This window comes from Ceratotherium simum, chromosome 14, assembly GCF_057802395.1.
Source record: "Ceratotherium simum simum isolate JZ-2026a chromosome 14, ASM5780239v1, whole genome shotgun sequence".
Lineage (NCBI taxonomy): Eukaryota > Metazoa > Chordata > Mammalia > Perissodactyla > Rhinocerotidae > Ceratotherium > Ceratotherium simum.
Genome location: NC_141913.1, coordinates 13,059,515 through 13,076,225, shown reverse-complemented (window position 1 = coordinate 13,076,225; position 16,711 = coordinate 13,059,515). Strand labels below are relative to the sequence as shown.

Sequence of the window (16,711 nt, the reverse complement as noted above, 5' to 3'; positions counted from 1 at the left end):
TCATTGCAGCGTTATTCACAATAGCCAAGACTTGGAAGCAACCTAAGCGCCCATCAAGGGACGAATGGATAAAGAAGATGTGGTATATATACACAATGGAATACTACTCAGCCATAAGAAACGATGAAATCCAGCCATTTGTGACAACATGGATGGACATTGAGGGTATAATGCAAAGTGAAATAAGTCAGAGGGAGAAGGTCAAATACCGTGTGATTTCCTTCATTAAGTAGTAGATAATAACAACAATAAACAAACACATAGGGACAGAGATTGGATTGGTGGTTACCAGAGGGGAAGGGGGGAGGGGGTAGGGCGAAAGGGATAATTTAGCACATGTGTGTGGTGATGGGTTGTAATTAGTATTTGGGTGGTGAACATGATGTAATCTATGCAGAAATAGAAGTATAATGATGTACACCTGAAAAAAACAAAAACAAAACAAAACAAATATTTCTTGCATGTCTGACATGTAGTAAGCATTGCCCTGAGGACAACTGATGAGCTCCCTTGTTCTAGGCACTATGGGGCTTTAAACAGTTACTGTCTGTAAGATGCTTTTGTGCAGAGTCCTTTCTCTGTCTTTAGAAAGGAGTAAGACAGGATTCTATCTGCCATCATCTAGGCCCTAGATTTTAGAGAACCGAAGTCGGCCCAAAGATGATGATCACAAAGATTATAATGACACCAGCAAACAAAACGCGATGCTTGTGGAGATGTGAATGGATAAGCACTCAGGCGCCTCCCCAAGTAGAAGACAGGACAACAAGATCCACTGCCCCAAGTTGTGCCAAAAATCGGACCCCAACTCTAAGCTCGCCAAATGATAGTAGAGATCAACATTTTGCCGTCTACCTGTGGTGAAGTTTTCCTTTTTTATTTTTATTTTGTTGTGAACTGATACTTCTGTAAAATGCACAGATCATGTACTTGAATGCTATGGTGATGCCCAATTATTTTAAGTTTCTAAACACTTACTCTCAATATTGGTATTTATCTCATTGCTACCCAGCAACAAATGATTCACAAATTTGCACCAATCTATGAACCACACTTTGGGTAACACTGATGGAATTTAGTTGATTCCACACACCATCCAAAATCTAGCATAATACATGTGGCAAACAAATACAAGAAATGGAATTGTAAAGGCTAACTTACTTGCTGATGGTTGAAATTTGATCAGATCTTGCAAGTCAGTAGAAATCTGGAAAACGTGGCTATAGAACTGCTGGATTGAATTCTTCAGGCCAGCGATGTCTCTGGAATGTGACCCGAGTGTCTCATTCATCTGCCTGACGCAACTCCATAGGCTGCTGACGTGCTTGTTGAGCCCTTCCTTGATCGTCTGAAGACTTCCAGAGATGGAGTCCAGTTTGCTGCAAGTTTTCTCCATACAAGACACCCTGCCCTCAACCACGGAGACCTCCCTCTGGACCCCATGTATATTTTCCTTACAAGTGTCCAGCTCAGAGAGGACCTGGCTCTGCAGCATCTGCCACCTCTCCTCCAGCTGGCCGCAGCAATGAGCCATGGGGCCCTGGGGAGACGGGAGGGGCTCCACCATCCTTTCTTGCTCATCCCCCTTAGAAAACTCACCCACTCCAGTGTTTTTACCTTCTCTACAATTGCTCAGCTCCTTCTGAAGATGATTCACATCATCTTCTGTGTGGTTTAGTTGCGAATAAAGAAAACTAAAATCCTGTTGAAGTTTCTGGATGCTACGTTCGGTTTCTTGAAACTTCCTATTCACCGTGTCATTTAGAGATTTCAAAAGGCTCAAACTATCACCCATTGTGTGGTCTTCTCCATTTGGCAAAGTACCTTCTATCCCATGCGGTTCCCCCTGGAAGTTCTGCAGGCAAATATCCTCGACAACTTTCACCTTGTCCTTTAAGTGGCTTAATTCCATCATGATCTGTTCACGCCCAGCCCCTGAAACACCTGGTAGAGCTGACCCTGGGGCCGTGACTTCCGCGTCAGTGCTGTTGGCTATGTCTAGAAGAACGCCACCCAGCCGCTCTTCCAGAGACTGTATTTTCTGATCAAGTAGTTGCTTCAAGTCATCTACCTCTCCATTAATGGTCCCCCGAAGGGTTTCTTCAATATAAAAGCAATGTTCTTCTGCATTCTTCTCTGTCACATTGATCCTTGCATCTAGTTCATTCCATCTCGCATCAAAGTCCACATCTGGCTCTGGAACTACGAGGCGGTCAAACTCATTGTCCAGTCGTCCATTCAGCATTCTGGTGGCTTCAGCAACTCTTTCAATTTTCTGGTCTAACATCTTAATCTGTTGTCCAAAGCCACCACTCTTTTCACTGTCACAGCAATTTGATCGGGCTGAAGGATCCTGTAGCTGGGCTCGAAGTTCATTTATTTCTTTTCTCAGGTTTGTTTCCTTCTCTCCTATAAGCTCAATCACTCCCAGGTAGCTGCTCCCATACTCATCACACGGCTGTTGGAGACCAATCAGCTTGTACTCACATGTGTTCTTCAGATCGGCCAGCTTTCTGTCCATTCCCTCCATGAGCTCCTCTCTCAGGGCATCAATCTTACTATCAACATAGGCTTGGTAGAGTTCATTGGCTGTCATGGTGACTGTAGGGCCCTGGGCAGCCTCCTGAAGCTGTTTAAGCTGCCCTTCATAACCTTTCACTTTCCCATCCAGCTCTTCCAGCTTGTCACTTTTGGTCTTCAGAGCGTCCTTGACTTCGGCCAATTCAGACTGGATGTCCTTCATGCCAGATTCCTTATTGTTGAGGACACCAGGAAGCTGGATCATTTCTGTGTCTCCACCAATGGCACTGTCAGGCCCTGGCTGGGGGTGCAGGTTACTGAGCCATGATGCCAGCATTTTGCTAGCATCGTCCTGAATGGCATGTTTGAGGTTTTCGTTCACTCCAGCAATGGAAGACTGGAGATCAAGAACTGTCCTTGTGAGTCGGATAATCTTCTCCTCAAGCACCTGGATTTTCTTTTCCTGAAGTTCTTGGGGCACCTGTTTTGGATCTACCACCTGATTTGGTTCTGTTGCATGAGTTGGTGACAAAGTCTTCTTGGGCTCTGAGACTTGGCTTGGTTCATTGTCTGTTACAAAGAAAGAGTTGGACGTGACTTAACATTTTCTACCTTTATCCAGTTTCTACAAAGACAATAAACAGGGTACTTACGCAGTACACTTAAACCTCACTTACACATCCCCTCTCACCACAGGCAATCATTGTGGTAGAAGGAAAAGAGTACGGGCGTTGAGTCAAATAGACCTCCACACGCATTCTGGCTCTGCTTTTTACTGTTTGCCCTTGAACAAGTTAACTAACTTCTATGAACTGTAATCCCCTCATCTATGAAGCAGATGTACTATCTTCCCTCCTAGGGTTGTTAAGAGAACATGTACATGGCACATAATAGATATTCAATGGTCTCTTTTACTCTGAAGGAAAATATTATTTATCTGCTTTATCATATGAACACATCATTCCCACATTAGTGAACTGCAGCCACACCCCAATGGTTGACTGCACACTGTAAAAACACAAGAAGCCACTTCAGCGAGAGCCACTCATTAGCTGTTGGGTAGGATGATATCACACAAGCAGCAAATTATCCTCCAAGCAACTCCTAAATGTTTTTACTTTTATTAGCACCCCTATGCTAAAAGAGTCCCACAGACATTGTTTAGCCCTGTTATGCAGTCAGGGAAACTAAAAAGAGAGACAAAGCAACTGATTCTATTGGCATCTCCTAACAACAGAGCCATATGGCCACATGTAGCAAGAGTCACTAAGTCAAAGAATACAAACATTGAATTTTCGATAATCCTACTTTGAGAAATATACTCCCAAGGAAATGGTCCAAAAGAAAGAAAAAAATATTATAAAGATGATTGTGATGAGTTATAAAATGAAAATAAACTGATAGATAAATTAAGCAAAAAGGAGATTATTGAACCCCAAAGCAATAGGAGAATAAGAAGCAAACCACACTCTTGAATGCAGTAGGATACAGAGAATACCAGAAAGGGGTTAACATTGATTAGCCTGCAGGCAATACTGAGACAGACCGTGTAAAGTGGAGAAAGTCAAACACAACATAGATTACAATGAAATAAACTGCATTAATGTACACTGACAAATATTGAAAGTAAATTTAGAATGTTGTAGATATTTGAGTTTAATATTCATTGTTTTTTCCTCTAAACTTTTGTACAAGATCATAACAACAGCTGTTATTTATTAAAATCAATTTAGCGGTAAAACCAAGACTGGAATTCAGATAGCCAAACTCACAAGCAGAGAACTATCAAGTACACCTTATTTTCCATACTGAAAAACGTATTCTATCTCGAGACACTAGAAGAAGAAAACAAGTTGTGGAAACACATACAAATGAAATGCTGTTCTGAGCAAAGGAAATGAAAACAAAGGGCAGGAGTGGGGGGAGGATCAAGGATGTAAGAAAATGCTTCTCTCATATACTGCTGGTGAGGTGGGAATTGATACAACTTTTTGGAAGGATAATTTGGTAATATGTATCAAAATACTCAGAATCCTTTTGACCCTGCAATTACATTTCTAGAAATTTTTTCTAGTAAATAATCAGGGATGAATCCAAAAATTTAAGAGGAAAAAAATGCTGATTTGCATATTATTTATAATAACAAAAATTGCTAACAACCTAAGGGACCGATGGTAGGAGACGGTGTTCAAATAATCACACTCTCTGAAGCCATTAAATGATACTGTAGAATATTTAATGACATGGAGCCTTGTTCGTTATAGATGAGGTTAAAAAATAAGTTTCAAAAGTATTACATTTTTTAAAATGATAGTGGATTGAGGATAAGCATTTCTTTTCATTGCTTCCTGAAATTCCACTAAAACGGCAGAAAAAAAAAAAAGGACCCCTGGAAAAAAACCACTCAAGTCACACATAAAAAATTGGGAGTCAGAATGGTTTTGGACTTTTTAATAACAGCAGTTGGAAGCCAGAAGAAAATTGAGCAACACTTTCAAAATTCTGAAGGAAAATTATTTCCAACCTAGAACTCTGAAGCTAGAATGAAAATACTTTCAGACTATAAAATATCGAAAAGTTTACCTCCCATGCAATCTTCTCATCAAACTACTAGAAGATGTGCTCTACCACAACAAGGGAGTAAATGGAGAAAGAGCAGCAATGGGTGCAGGAAACAGAATCAACAGGAGAGATGCAAGTTAAGACTGCAGGGAGGGCACGGCCCCGTGGCTTAGCGGTTAAGTGCTCGCGCTCCGCTGCTGGCGACCCGGGTTCGGATCCCGGGCGCGCACCGACGCCCCGCGACCCGGGTTCGGATCCCGGGCGCGCACCGACGCCCCGCTTCTCCGGCCATGCTGAGGCTGCATCCCACATACAGCAACTAGAAGGATGTGCAATTATGACATACAACTATCTTCTGGGGCTTTGGGGGGAAAAATAAATAAAGAAAATTATAAAAAAACAAAAAAGACTGCAGCGTAGCAGCTGTGAACCAGGAAAAGAGAGTAAACAGTCCAGGATGGACAGGCAAGTAGGCTTGAGGACAGATCTCTTCAAGAAGATGAAACCCATGTGTCTAAACATAATGAGAGGATGTTTAGGTAACCAGAAGAGAGTTTGGGTTGAAACAGGGATAAAAACATAGAAAATCAAGTAAAGGAAACCATAAGACAATTATTAATGCTAGAGAAATCAACAAGCTGTATAGGAAAGGCAGCATATTCATAGTATACTACAGGGCTCAGCTGCAAACATTAGCTACATAGTTGCTGCAATGTAAACGACAAATAGTGAATAAATAAACACATGGTGTAACTGTATAGAAAGGATGGGGTATAGGAGCCATGTGTTGGAGAGCAGATGAAAGGGAGTTGAATCCTCACCTTCCATAACGAGAAGTCAACAGACAGGGAGGTAAATTCCGAAAGACCATCTGAAGAGTTTAAAGTGACGAATGACCCCTGGGAAGGGAAAGTGGGGGCGGAGAAGGATCCCTGCTTCTCCTAATAGTCCTCACAAAGCTATTCGACTCATTAAAATGCATGTAGGTTTAAACTTTTATAAAAACTAAAACTAAACAAAGCAGAAATAAACTATCTATTATGATCCCACAGACCCCCTCATGTGTTCCCATCCTAGTACCTATCATGATTTATTGTAATTACTTGTCTAATGTTTGCCCTCCATGATGTCAGGGGCTGTGTCTGTCTTATTTTTCACTCTTCCCAAGTGTATAGATATAGCAGCTCATAAATATTTATGGGATGAATGAATGAATTTTTCTTTAACAAATTGTATATGCCAACATAGGAAAGAGTAATAATATTCTATAACATAATATTAACAGTAGTTATCATCAGGTAGTGAGACGACGAAGTATACTTAAATATTTTTCCTATATTTTATAAACATCCTTTAATCGACAGGCATTCCTTTTTAAATACAAATTATTTTAAAATCTATTTTACAGACATTGTTGGGAAGTATTACCAGTTTCAAAACTACAAACACCTCATAGGAAAATATAATCATTTAAATAAGACTAAATATCCAATTCATAAGAAAATCTATGTTACATTTATTCTGACTCAACTTTAAAAAGTAAAGAAAGATAAAGTGATATAGAATAAAATGACAAAAAATTTTTATCCATAAAAGTCATTCTCTTAATGTTACACTTAAAAGCAAAGGTGTACTATAGGTGAAAATTATAATTACTTTCTTAGCTATTCATTGAGTTTGTGCTACTTCACTTCATAAAAAAAAAAAATTCAGGAACAAATTTAAGACAACCTCACTAGATACTTCTAACTTGGGGGCTTAGCTTTGCAAATATCTCATCCTGAACAGAATCAGAATGATTCTATTTACCTATTTTTTAAAAAATAATTTTAACTCTTCACTCAGGTTTATGGGAGCTTGTAGATGAAAAGTAAAGTAAAAACAAAGCATCATGACATTTGAATCTCTCCTCATCTGTGCCCCAGGCTACATGTCTGAAACCATTGGCACCGTCTACACCGATTCTAAGGCCTTGGCTCTTACAAGTTGGCCCCTAACAAAGGCCAACAAACTTGTGTGCCACATCTGCCGCAGATATATACGCGTGTTATTTGAAGATCTTGGAAAGCTCAACATTGCAAATCATAAATCCTGTTGTCTGAAGGAGCACTGGAAAGATCAGCGGCACCCATGCACAGCGATGCACAAATCAGAAGTTACCTGTGGCTTTCTTCATGCTATTTCGAGGCTGAGCGGGCGTGGGGCGGAGAGTCTTCACGGGGTCTCTGGGACCTTCCTGGCAGTCTCCTCCTCTAAAGCCAGGGCAGCACCTCCATTCCAACTGTGTCACCGTCTTGTACCTGGTGACATACCTCGGTCTGAAGTTCACGCGATACCTGCCGAAGAAAAGGGTGGCATCTCTTTACCAGCTGCTATTGCAAGCACCCCTGGCCCTCCCGGGGTTGGACCCGAATAAAGAGGATGCAGGTCACTCAGGGCCTGCCTGCTCTCTCCAGGCTGACTCGGAGGGGATCACTAGTCTCCTCAGTCTAGCCCTGACCCCCCGGGGTTCAGCCAAAGTCAGACTGGTCTCAGGAAGGCAGGGGCTTCCTGAACCAGGGTATTGGCCTCCTCCTCCATCTCTTAGATCCACCTGCACCTGGCTCCCCTCCCACTAAAGGCCAGGAAACAGACAACTTAGAAAAACTTAGCCCCACGATTCCCATTGGATATGGACATTTTTCACAAACTGAGCTTTTATTTCACCAACCAACTTCTGTCCACAATTTGTTTCTTTGTGGAGAATTTTCCAGGTGTAACCCAGGGTCGTTTTTTTTTTTTAAAGAAACATGCCTGGCAGCTTTAGCATCTGTGTATTCACCTCAGCGCCCTCTTTCCCTAACACTAGCAAAAGCAGCAGGCCGCAAGCCTTTGGAGATGGCACGTTACGCTACTTGTGTTCAGATCTTTTCTTTTTTTTTTTTCTTTGTGAGGAGATCAGCCCTGTGCTAACATCTGCCAATCCACCTCTTTTTTTGCGGAGGAAGACTGGCCCTGGGCTAACATCCGTGCCCATCTTCCTCCACTTTATATGGGACGCCGCAACAGCATGGCTTGCCAAGCAGTGCGTTGGTGCGTGCCCAGGATCCGAACTGGTGAACCCCGGGCCACTGCAGCGGAGCGTGCGCACTTAACCGCTCGCGCCACCAGGCTGGCCCCCAGATCTTTTTAAAAAGATGCCCTGCTCCATACGACTAGTGACAGAAATAAGGAAGCAGAATGAGAACCATTCGAAAATCCCCTTTCGAAGTGCACCTTCCCTGATGTACCTGCACATCACACAGAGACCCCTGTGAGGAGCTGTCAAGTCCTCCAGACCCAGGACTGGGCCCAGGACAGACAATGACAACCCAGCAGCCCCTGGGCATTTGGAGGGGTGGACCCAGGTGCCCCTGCTCACAGCGCAGACACAAGCCTGCTCTTTAATTTTCCCCAAGTTCTATTTCTGGCTTGGAACCATCACTTTCTTGAACCTCTTTGCCTTCTCTGAACATCAGCACTAGCAGCTGGCCTTGTTTTTTTGGGCCAATTCCCAGAAAGAAATAGGCTTTGTATCACTTCCCAGGGTTGCTGTGTACTGTTCAGGGGGCATTCAGGTTAACCAGCTGCCCGGAGGCCTGTGTGGCCTTGTACCAGCCAAGTGGCTCCATCTCAGGCCCCAGCCTCACGGCAAATGGAGTTCACAGTTACGTTCCTGAGAAAATTACAGATTACTAAATGTAGTGGACCTTCGGCATCTTCCCTGAGGGCCAAAACCGAGTCACTGAAAACCTCAAATGTAAGGATCCACCACCAGGACAGGCGAGATGTCCCTTTAGAAGTCCAGGAGGGCCCTGCTGACGGCGCCGCCATCAGCGTTAGTGTCTCAACACCTTCCACCACCCGTTTCTCTTGGTCTCTCAGGACATTGGTTCTCAACCCTGTCTGTGTGCTAGAATCACCAGGGAGCTGTGAAAAACTACCAACGCCTGGGTCTCACCCTCAGAAGGTCTGATTTAATTGGTCTGCAGTGGGGTCTGGGCATGTGGATTTTGAGAAGCTTCAGTGGGAGTTTTCAAGGAAAACTGACTAGAAAGCCCAATAAGTAAAACAGAAAAGCAAGGGCTGCTCAGGGGTGGTGGGCTGGACCCCTTCTGGCCCTTCATTCCCTCCCATTCCCACCACATCCCCCATCAGGCCCCACTAGTTAGATTTTCATCTTTTCACAAATGAGAAAGCAGACGCTCATAAAGGTTAAGTGACTCGTCCAAGTTCCAATGGTCAGGAAGGGCCAGGGCTGGGATTCAAACCCAAGTGCTCCCCCCAGGACCTCACATGGCCTCCCAGGAGGCAGAAGCAGCGAGTCTCTCTGGCACTTGCCTTAAATTCGAAATGGGCCCACCCAGAGATGTTCCAGAAGGCCCCACAAGCTGGGTAAGAAGGTAGCCACTGTCCCCATTGGGCAGACATTCCACTTCATTGTTTTGCATGCACAAGTGTAGCATAACGCTGGAAAAATGTGTAATCTCAGAAAAACTTGGTTCCTCTGAGCATTTAAGACTGAATGTGAAAATGTGTTTGCTCTTGGGTTTTAATCACGCGCCAGCAGATGACAGCCCATATTAAACCCTCTTGGACGTGGCCGAGCCAAGACTAGGAGAGCAAAACATGCAGCTCAGATGCCCGTGGAAGAGGGACGACCTCCCACCCCACCCGGGGGCCTTAATAGCCCCTCGCTGCTGAGCCAAGTCTAAGCAAGTTCTTGCTTTTCCAACACACTTCATTATTTTCTTTAAAGTCAGTTATGATTTTGGAGCCAGCTCATAACTTAGGAAAGTTCCCCAGAGCTCCGGCCTTCCCCTCCACCCCCACCCTTCCCTAACCGCTTGCTGTGGGGTTTCCGGTTTCCGCAATGGGGTGCAGGTTGACAGCATCTCTAACCAAGTTTTCAGGTCTAGCGTGTGGAAGAGGCCTTCCTGGCGAGCGGTGACAGCTGGAAACGATCAGGCGGCCACTTCCAGCCGTGGGAAAGCTCACATTCCGACTTCTCTGTGCACGATGACACGGATCCCAGAGGCGGCCTCAGGTCCTCAGGCCTCAATTTGGGGGGTGTGAGGGAAGGAGCTATGGGTTGTCCAGCCCCACAGCCCTACTGGGATTTTTCCTGCAGAGACAGGGACCCCCTTCCACAGTAGCCAGCCAGGAGGTGCCCCAGAGGATGGAGAGAAACCCAGTAGGATTCCCAGGCCCCTTGCGCCCATCACCCAGGGCCCTGCAGGACAATATCCTTGCCAGGGAGCTTTAAAAAAAAAATGCCTAGGCCTTTATCCCTCAAAATTCTAATTTTAATTGGTTCAGGGGCAGGGGGCACCCAGGCATCTTTATCTTTCAAAAACTCCCCAAGTAATTATCAACCTCAGCTGGAGCTGAGAAGCGCATCCCCAGCCCCAGGGAACCATCTGCCCTCATAGCTGGGAGCCTCCGAGGCAACAGGGGCCGGACACCCAGGCAGAGAAGTGAATGGAGCCAAAGCAGCCCCAGTGTTACCCCAGGGCCCCTGGGCTGTTAGCACACAGGAGATGTGCAATAAATACTTACTGAATCAGCTAACTAACTGCACCCAGCTGGGGGCCACCAAGCCCAGGGACCGACGACAGCCACAACAACAGAGTCACAGTGGTGCTGGGCTGGAGGGCTGACTCAGGCTGCAGTTTTGGCCCCCATCCCAGTCTCGGGTTGGGACTGTAACAGTATCCTGTCCCTCAGGAAGCCCCGTCGGCAGCTGCCTCAGACACCCCCGGGGCCCCTGGGACCCCGGGCAATGAGCTGCCCACAGCCTGAGCCGCGCCCCGCCCCTCCGCCTCAGCCACACCGACTCTCCCCAACTCTCCTCTCCCCTTCCTCTCGCTCTGAAACCCTTTTTGGGGTGAAACAAGAGTTCACCATTATTATGAGTTCAGCCTCTGTGTCAGAGCACCCGATTGGCCCAAGAAGATTCTAATGAGAAGGAAGGTGGCAAGAAAAGGATGGAAAAGTTGAGTCAGAGTTCAGGGACCACATGACTGGAAGCGTCCCGGTTAAAACAGAATGTGACAAAATGACTGTGCCTCCATTTGCCAGCACCCCCACAAAGACTCCTCCCTACTGACCAGAGGAGAGACCTCTGTCCCAACTCGCTTCAGCTCACACTGGATTTGCTTCTTGATGCTCGTCTTGTCCACAGACTGTAAGCCCCATCAGGGCAAGAATTCCTGAGGGTTTTGTTCTCTACACTATCCCCACTTTTAAAGTTTCTGTCATTTTGTAGGTGCTCGATAAACATTATTAACCATTAATTAATTGATAATTGATTAAATAATTAATGATCCTAGGTCTACTTTTGACAAGGTTTTGGGGAGTCCAACATCCACATTAAAAACCCCAGAGTTACCCTCAGGTCCAACCCCGAGCAGATGTGAATTCCTGAGTCTTCCCAGGCCAAACCAAGCTCCCAAATCCTCAGGTCATGACGAGCTGGACAAGAACCACACCCAGAGGGTGACCTGGAGCTGCACTGCCCAATATGTGGCCATTAGCCACGTGCAGCTGCTTACATTTAGACTAGTTAAAATCAGATCAAATTGAGCATTTAGCTCCTCAGTCACCTTCGCCACATTTCAAGTGCTCAACAGCCACATGCGGCTCGTGGCTACAGTATGAGGCAGTATGAGCATCTCCATCATCGCAGAAAGTTCTGTTGGACAGGGCTGGCCTAGAGATTCATGAGATGCTCAACAGATGGGCACACGTCTATATCTCCTGATTTCCACCCCACATCTACCCGTCCTACTTTCTCCTCTCACATCGTTAGAACTGCAAGTAGAACGTTTCTCTGAAAAAATAACCACACGTCACTGGCAGAGGATCATCTAGACAGCTGCTCCACGAGAAGGATCTTTTCCCTGCATTTAGTATTTACTTGTATTTTATTTTAACATGGGCCACGAAACTTTGCACAAATCGAAAGCCCAGTGCACCCTTGGGGATACTCACTTGACCTGGATTTCTCCCAAGAGCAGACTTTCTAGTAAACCCTCCTTCCTCCAGTCACTGGCTTGCCCCCAAAACCTGGAGCCAACTCTTCTTGCTTCCTTCCACACGTGTGGTCTGCACGGTATCGATTGGAAGGGGACTGGGAGGGTGGAGAAGGAGGCCAGAACGAAGAGGTGCTCCCCTCTCTCTGGTAGGGAGCACCCTGATCTGGAGAAATAACTGCCTACTGGGGACAAAAAAAATTAGGATGTAAAGGCGAGAATCATTTCACAGAGTTTCAGAATGCGCACCCAGGGCAGACTCGCTTACTAGCATTCAGCCACTACTCCAAGTTCTCCATAGAGCAGCAGTTCACGCTAGCCACGGTAATTCAATTTTTTTTTAATTGTGGTAAAATACACATTATATAAAATTTACCATCTTAACCACTTTTAAGAGTACAGTTCAGTGGCCTTAAGTACATTCACATTGTTGTGCAACCATCACCACAACCCATCTCCATAACTTTTTCATCATCCTAAACTAAAACTCTGCACCCATCAAACACTATCTCCCCTTTCCCCTCTCCCCAGCCCCTGGCAACCACCATATTACTCTCTGTCTCTATGAATCGGACCACTCTAGGTCCCTCATGTAAGCAGAATCATATAGTATTTGTCCATTTGTGACTGGCTTATTTCACTTAGCTTAATGTCCTTGTAGGAGAGGAAAAGACTTTTCCTCTACCCTCCTATATTTGTTCCTGGGGTTTGTAAATTAAACTTGACAAAAGACAGATGAACAAGAGAAAAGACACAAATTTTACTCATGATAATATTTTTATGTGCACGGGAGCTTCACAGAAAAGAAGCGAAAACTCAAAGAAGCAGTTAGACTCAGAAGCTTATATACCATTTTAACAAAGGGTGAAAAACTGTGGAGAAGTGACTAGACAGGGCCGGCTCTGTGGCTTGGCGGTTAAGGGCGTGCGCTCTGATGCTGGCGGCCCGGGTTCGGATCCCGGGCGCGCCCCGGGGCACCACTTCTCCGTCCAACGCGAGGCCGAGTCCCACGTACAGCAACTAGAAGGATGTGAACCTACGACATACAACTGTCTACTGGGGCTTTGGGGGGAAAAAAATGAATAAATAAAAAAAAAATCTTAAAAAAAAAAAAAAAAAAAAAGAAGTGACTAGACAGAGCAAAGGGAGTTGGGGCTTCCAGGGGCAGTAAATAGTGGGAGTGTGGCTAGGAAATATATGGGAAACTAACAGAAGATAAGAGCTATGTTAGTAAGGTTTGTTTATGCAGACTCATCTCAATGCCAGCTCTCTGTGTCCAGTGACAAGGGTCACTCTCCTCATCCTGGTACAGGACAGGTGGGAAATTTAACCCTGCCTTTTAGACACACAGGGGGAGGGCAGAGAGGTCTTCTTGTCTCTGCTGATTCTCGGCAGCTTTCAGCTCAAAATAATCACTATGCCAAAGTGACGTGTTTTGGAGTGGCGTGCCCTGATCCCCTTCATCCTTAGCTTCATCCATTTCATAGCATGTGTCAAAATTTCCTTTCTACCCAGTAATTCACTTGTACAAAGTTTGGTTTCAGTGTTCTAATTTAGAAATTGATGAGACAGTGGACTGATTCTCTAGGAACTTCTTGTGGCAAATGGGTGTTTTTCTTTCTTTGTTGTTCTTGTTCTGTCAGTTGATGAATCAATAAGTGAGATTTTTATTGAAGTAACACTTTGCCCAAAGTGAATACAGTCGGGTAGTAGAGGCTATAAAGTTTAAAACTGGAAGAGATTTCAGAAGTATGTAGAAGGAAAAGTGGTTCCACACCAGCAGAAGAGACTCTTCCCCTTTGAATCCACTTTGTCTGACTATCAAAAAACTGGCCATTTGAAACCATGTGCGTCTACAGAGATGATCTCTGCAATCTGAGGAGGGGACTCTAGCCCCCAAGGTCCCTTCCAATGCTAACTTTCACATTCTTTAAAGTCTTCCCCCACAGGGTAAAATGAAGGAACCAGAGGGCCTTTTTTTTTTTTTTTTTTGGTGAGGAAGATCTGCCCTGAGCTAACATCTGCCAATCCTCCTCTTTTTTTGCTGAGGAAGACTGGCCCTGGGCTAACATCCGTGCCCATCTTCCTCTACGTTATACGGGACGCAGCCACAGCATGGCCTAACAAGCAGTGCGTCAGCGCCCACCCAGGATCCGAACGGGCGAACCCCGGGCTCCCGAAGCCGAGCACCTGCACTTAACCACTTGCGCCAGAGGGCCTTCTTCCAGGTTAAAGCACATCACACGCAAAAATCAGAATTTTCATCTTATCTTTTTCTACTACATTACACATTCTTAAGTAGATCTCTGCAGGGAGAAATTAATAACATGGAAGGAAAGAAATATAAAATATTTTACTTGACTTTTTAGGAAACTCCATCTACATTTTAAAAGTAAAATGCTTGTGCAAACATATTTCTGAAATACAAAATGTATCTAATTAATCTAAAAGTCAGATTGATGAGCCCTGATTAAAATCAGATTACCATATAGCTTTGTACCCTTCTTAAAAATAACAGATGCTAGACTGAAGCAATGTGTTCCGAATGAAAATGTATGTATAGGAGACTGTTTCCCAGCACAAAGGAGATGTTTGCTGGAGAAACCACAAATCTAAGCCGCTTCTTTTTCCGTTTCCTTTTGAATTAGTGTCCTTGTACTTAGACTGGCAAATTAGATTTCGAAACCTAAAATCCTCTTTACTTCTCAGTAGTTTGCCCTGATCATACAGTGTAATAAGTAGAAGTTTTCCCCATAATTCTCCACAATTTATCACCCCCCTTAACCCGGAGGACGGAGCAATTCTCTAGTCCTGAAGAAAGGTGATTAAGAAAACTCCAGGCTCAATCCCAGCTTGGCTGCAGTAGACAGCGAAACTGTTCTTCTCAGATTTACTATAAGGGCGGTCGGTACCTTCCTTCGGAGCAACTTGCATTGCTAGAAATGACATCATCCCGCAGAGCAGGGCGCGTCCAGCACCATGAAATACAGCTTATGCGCGTGTTCCAGTGAGTCCACAATCCTACTTTTAACTTCCTCACTTTGGGAGATACAACACTCAGGCCTGTGCCCTGACAGTGGGGAGGAGGCCAGCGAGCGTGGGGCGTCCCCCAGGGCCTGAGCTAATGGGGATGGCTTTCTGGAGTGCTGAATAATCCAAGATGCTATGAAGGCCCACGCTCTCCTAAAGAATTCTTTTGGGCAGGGCTATTGCTGATGCAGGCTGTTTCCCCCAAATATAGTCTATACCACTCCGCCTCTCAAACTTATGTCATGTTGCCTCATTCCTGGAGTCAGATCACAGAGCGCTCTCCTCCCAACCCTCCCTGACGTGCTCGGACCCGGTGTTCCCACAGTGCAGCCCTGAGAACATCTGCTACCTCAGCCCTTCGCATGATGCTCACCACGAAGACAACTGTCCGTGGTTTGGGGATCCAAACCTTTCCTTTTAGAGCCACCGAATAACTCTATTTTGATTACTTCCCCTTTCTTAAGATGAAAAATTATTTCCTCAAATTCTCCTACAAAAGTCACAATAATTTCAAAATCCTTTTTCCTGGGTTTCCCTTAACTTGGTTTGCAACATCGACCCTTCCTTCCTCAGGATCTTGCTCACTCGGTGCTTTCTCCTCTTCCTCAACTCCACAGCCTCCAGACCCTCTTCACCCTGCAGCTACCCATCCCACGTTCAGTCCTGCTCTTCCCTCTGCTAACAGGGGACTGGCCGTGACGTCCCATCTGTAATCTATTTTGGACCTTTGCGTGAAGACGACGGATGGCGGCAAGCTCTTAAACAGGCCGCACCCGTAACTTGGTGGCAGTCACTTGGACGCTTAGAAAATCCGGAAACAGTAGGAGTTTCTCTGCAGATATAAAAACAACATTTTCTTCCTTTGGGCCAATTCATTCTCAGTTAAAAAAATAATCTGAGAATTGAAAACACATTGTTTGTTTTCTAATTCATGACTACAGTGGGGGGAAAAGGACCAAACATTATAACGTAGTTTCATATTTCTCACATTGTCCAGACTAACCCAGTACTACTTTATGGGTTTTGTGTGTGTGTGTGTGTGTGTGTGTGTGTGTGGAAGATTAGCCCTGAGCTACCATCTGTTGCCAATCCTCCTCTTTTTGCTGAGGAAGATTGGCCCTGGGCTAACATCCATGCCCATCTTCCTCTACTTTATACCTGGGACGCCTACCACAGCATGGCCTGATAAGCAGTGCGTAGGTCCGTCCCTGGGATCCAAACCCGCGAACCCCAGGCTGCTGAATCAGAGTGTGCAAACTTAACCACTATGCCACCAGGCTGGCTCCCACTATTTTATGTTTTTTAAATCCACACTTAACACAATGAGGTGAAGACATTTTCATTCACCTGCACTCCGCTTAGGAGGAGCATGGCTTTTCTTTGGAAGAGGCTGCCACAACCCACTCCACCTCCAGGCCTGAAGGTGTGGACAACCAGGGGGTGGGGGGCTGCTTAGCAAGATAAAAAGAAGAATTTTGCTTATTTGCTTTGAAGTGGGAGGGGGCGATGGAGCAGAGGCCATGGAGTAGAAAGAGGAATTTTCTCTA

At 45.2% G+C, this 16,711-nt stretch overlaps 1 protein-coding gene across 2 annotated transcripts in view; it reads right to left on the bottom strand.

The window, feature by feature from the left end:
• Window positions 1-16,711, bottom strand: part of EMILIN2 (elastin microfibril interfacer 2) — a 51,955-nt gene that overhangs the window by 19,082 nt on the left and 16,162 nt on the right. The window contains exons 2-4 of one of the 2 annotated variants that reach the window (XM_087439051.1): window positions 12,094-12,319; window positions 7,243-7,418; window positions 1,162-3,090 (exon numbers count right to left, since the gene is read on the bottom strand). In XM_087439051.1, coding sequence (XP_087295177.1) covers window positions 1,162-3,090; window positions 7,243-7,258 — 1,945 coding nt within the window. In that variant the 5' untranslated portion in view covers window positions 7,259-7,418; window positions 12,094-12,319. The remainder of the gene's footprint in view (window positions 1-1,161; window positions 3,091-7,242; window positions 7,419-12,093; window positions 12,320-16,711) is intronic. The other variant, XM_014780282.2, reaches the window with a different exon arrangement.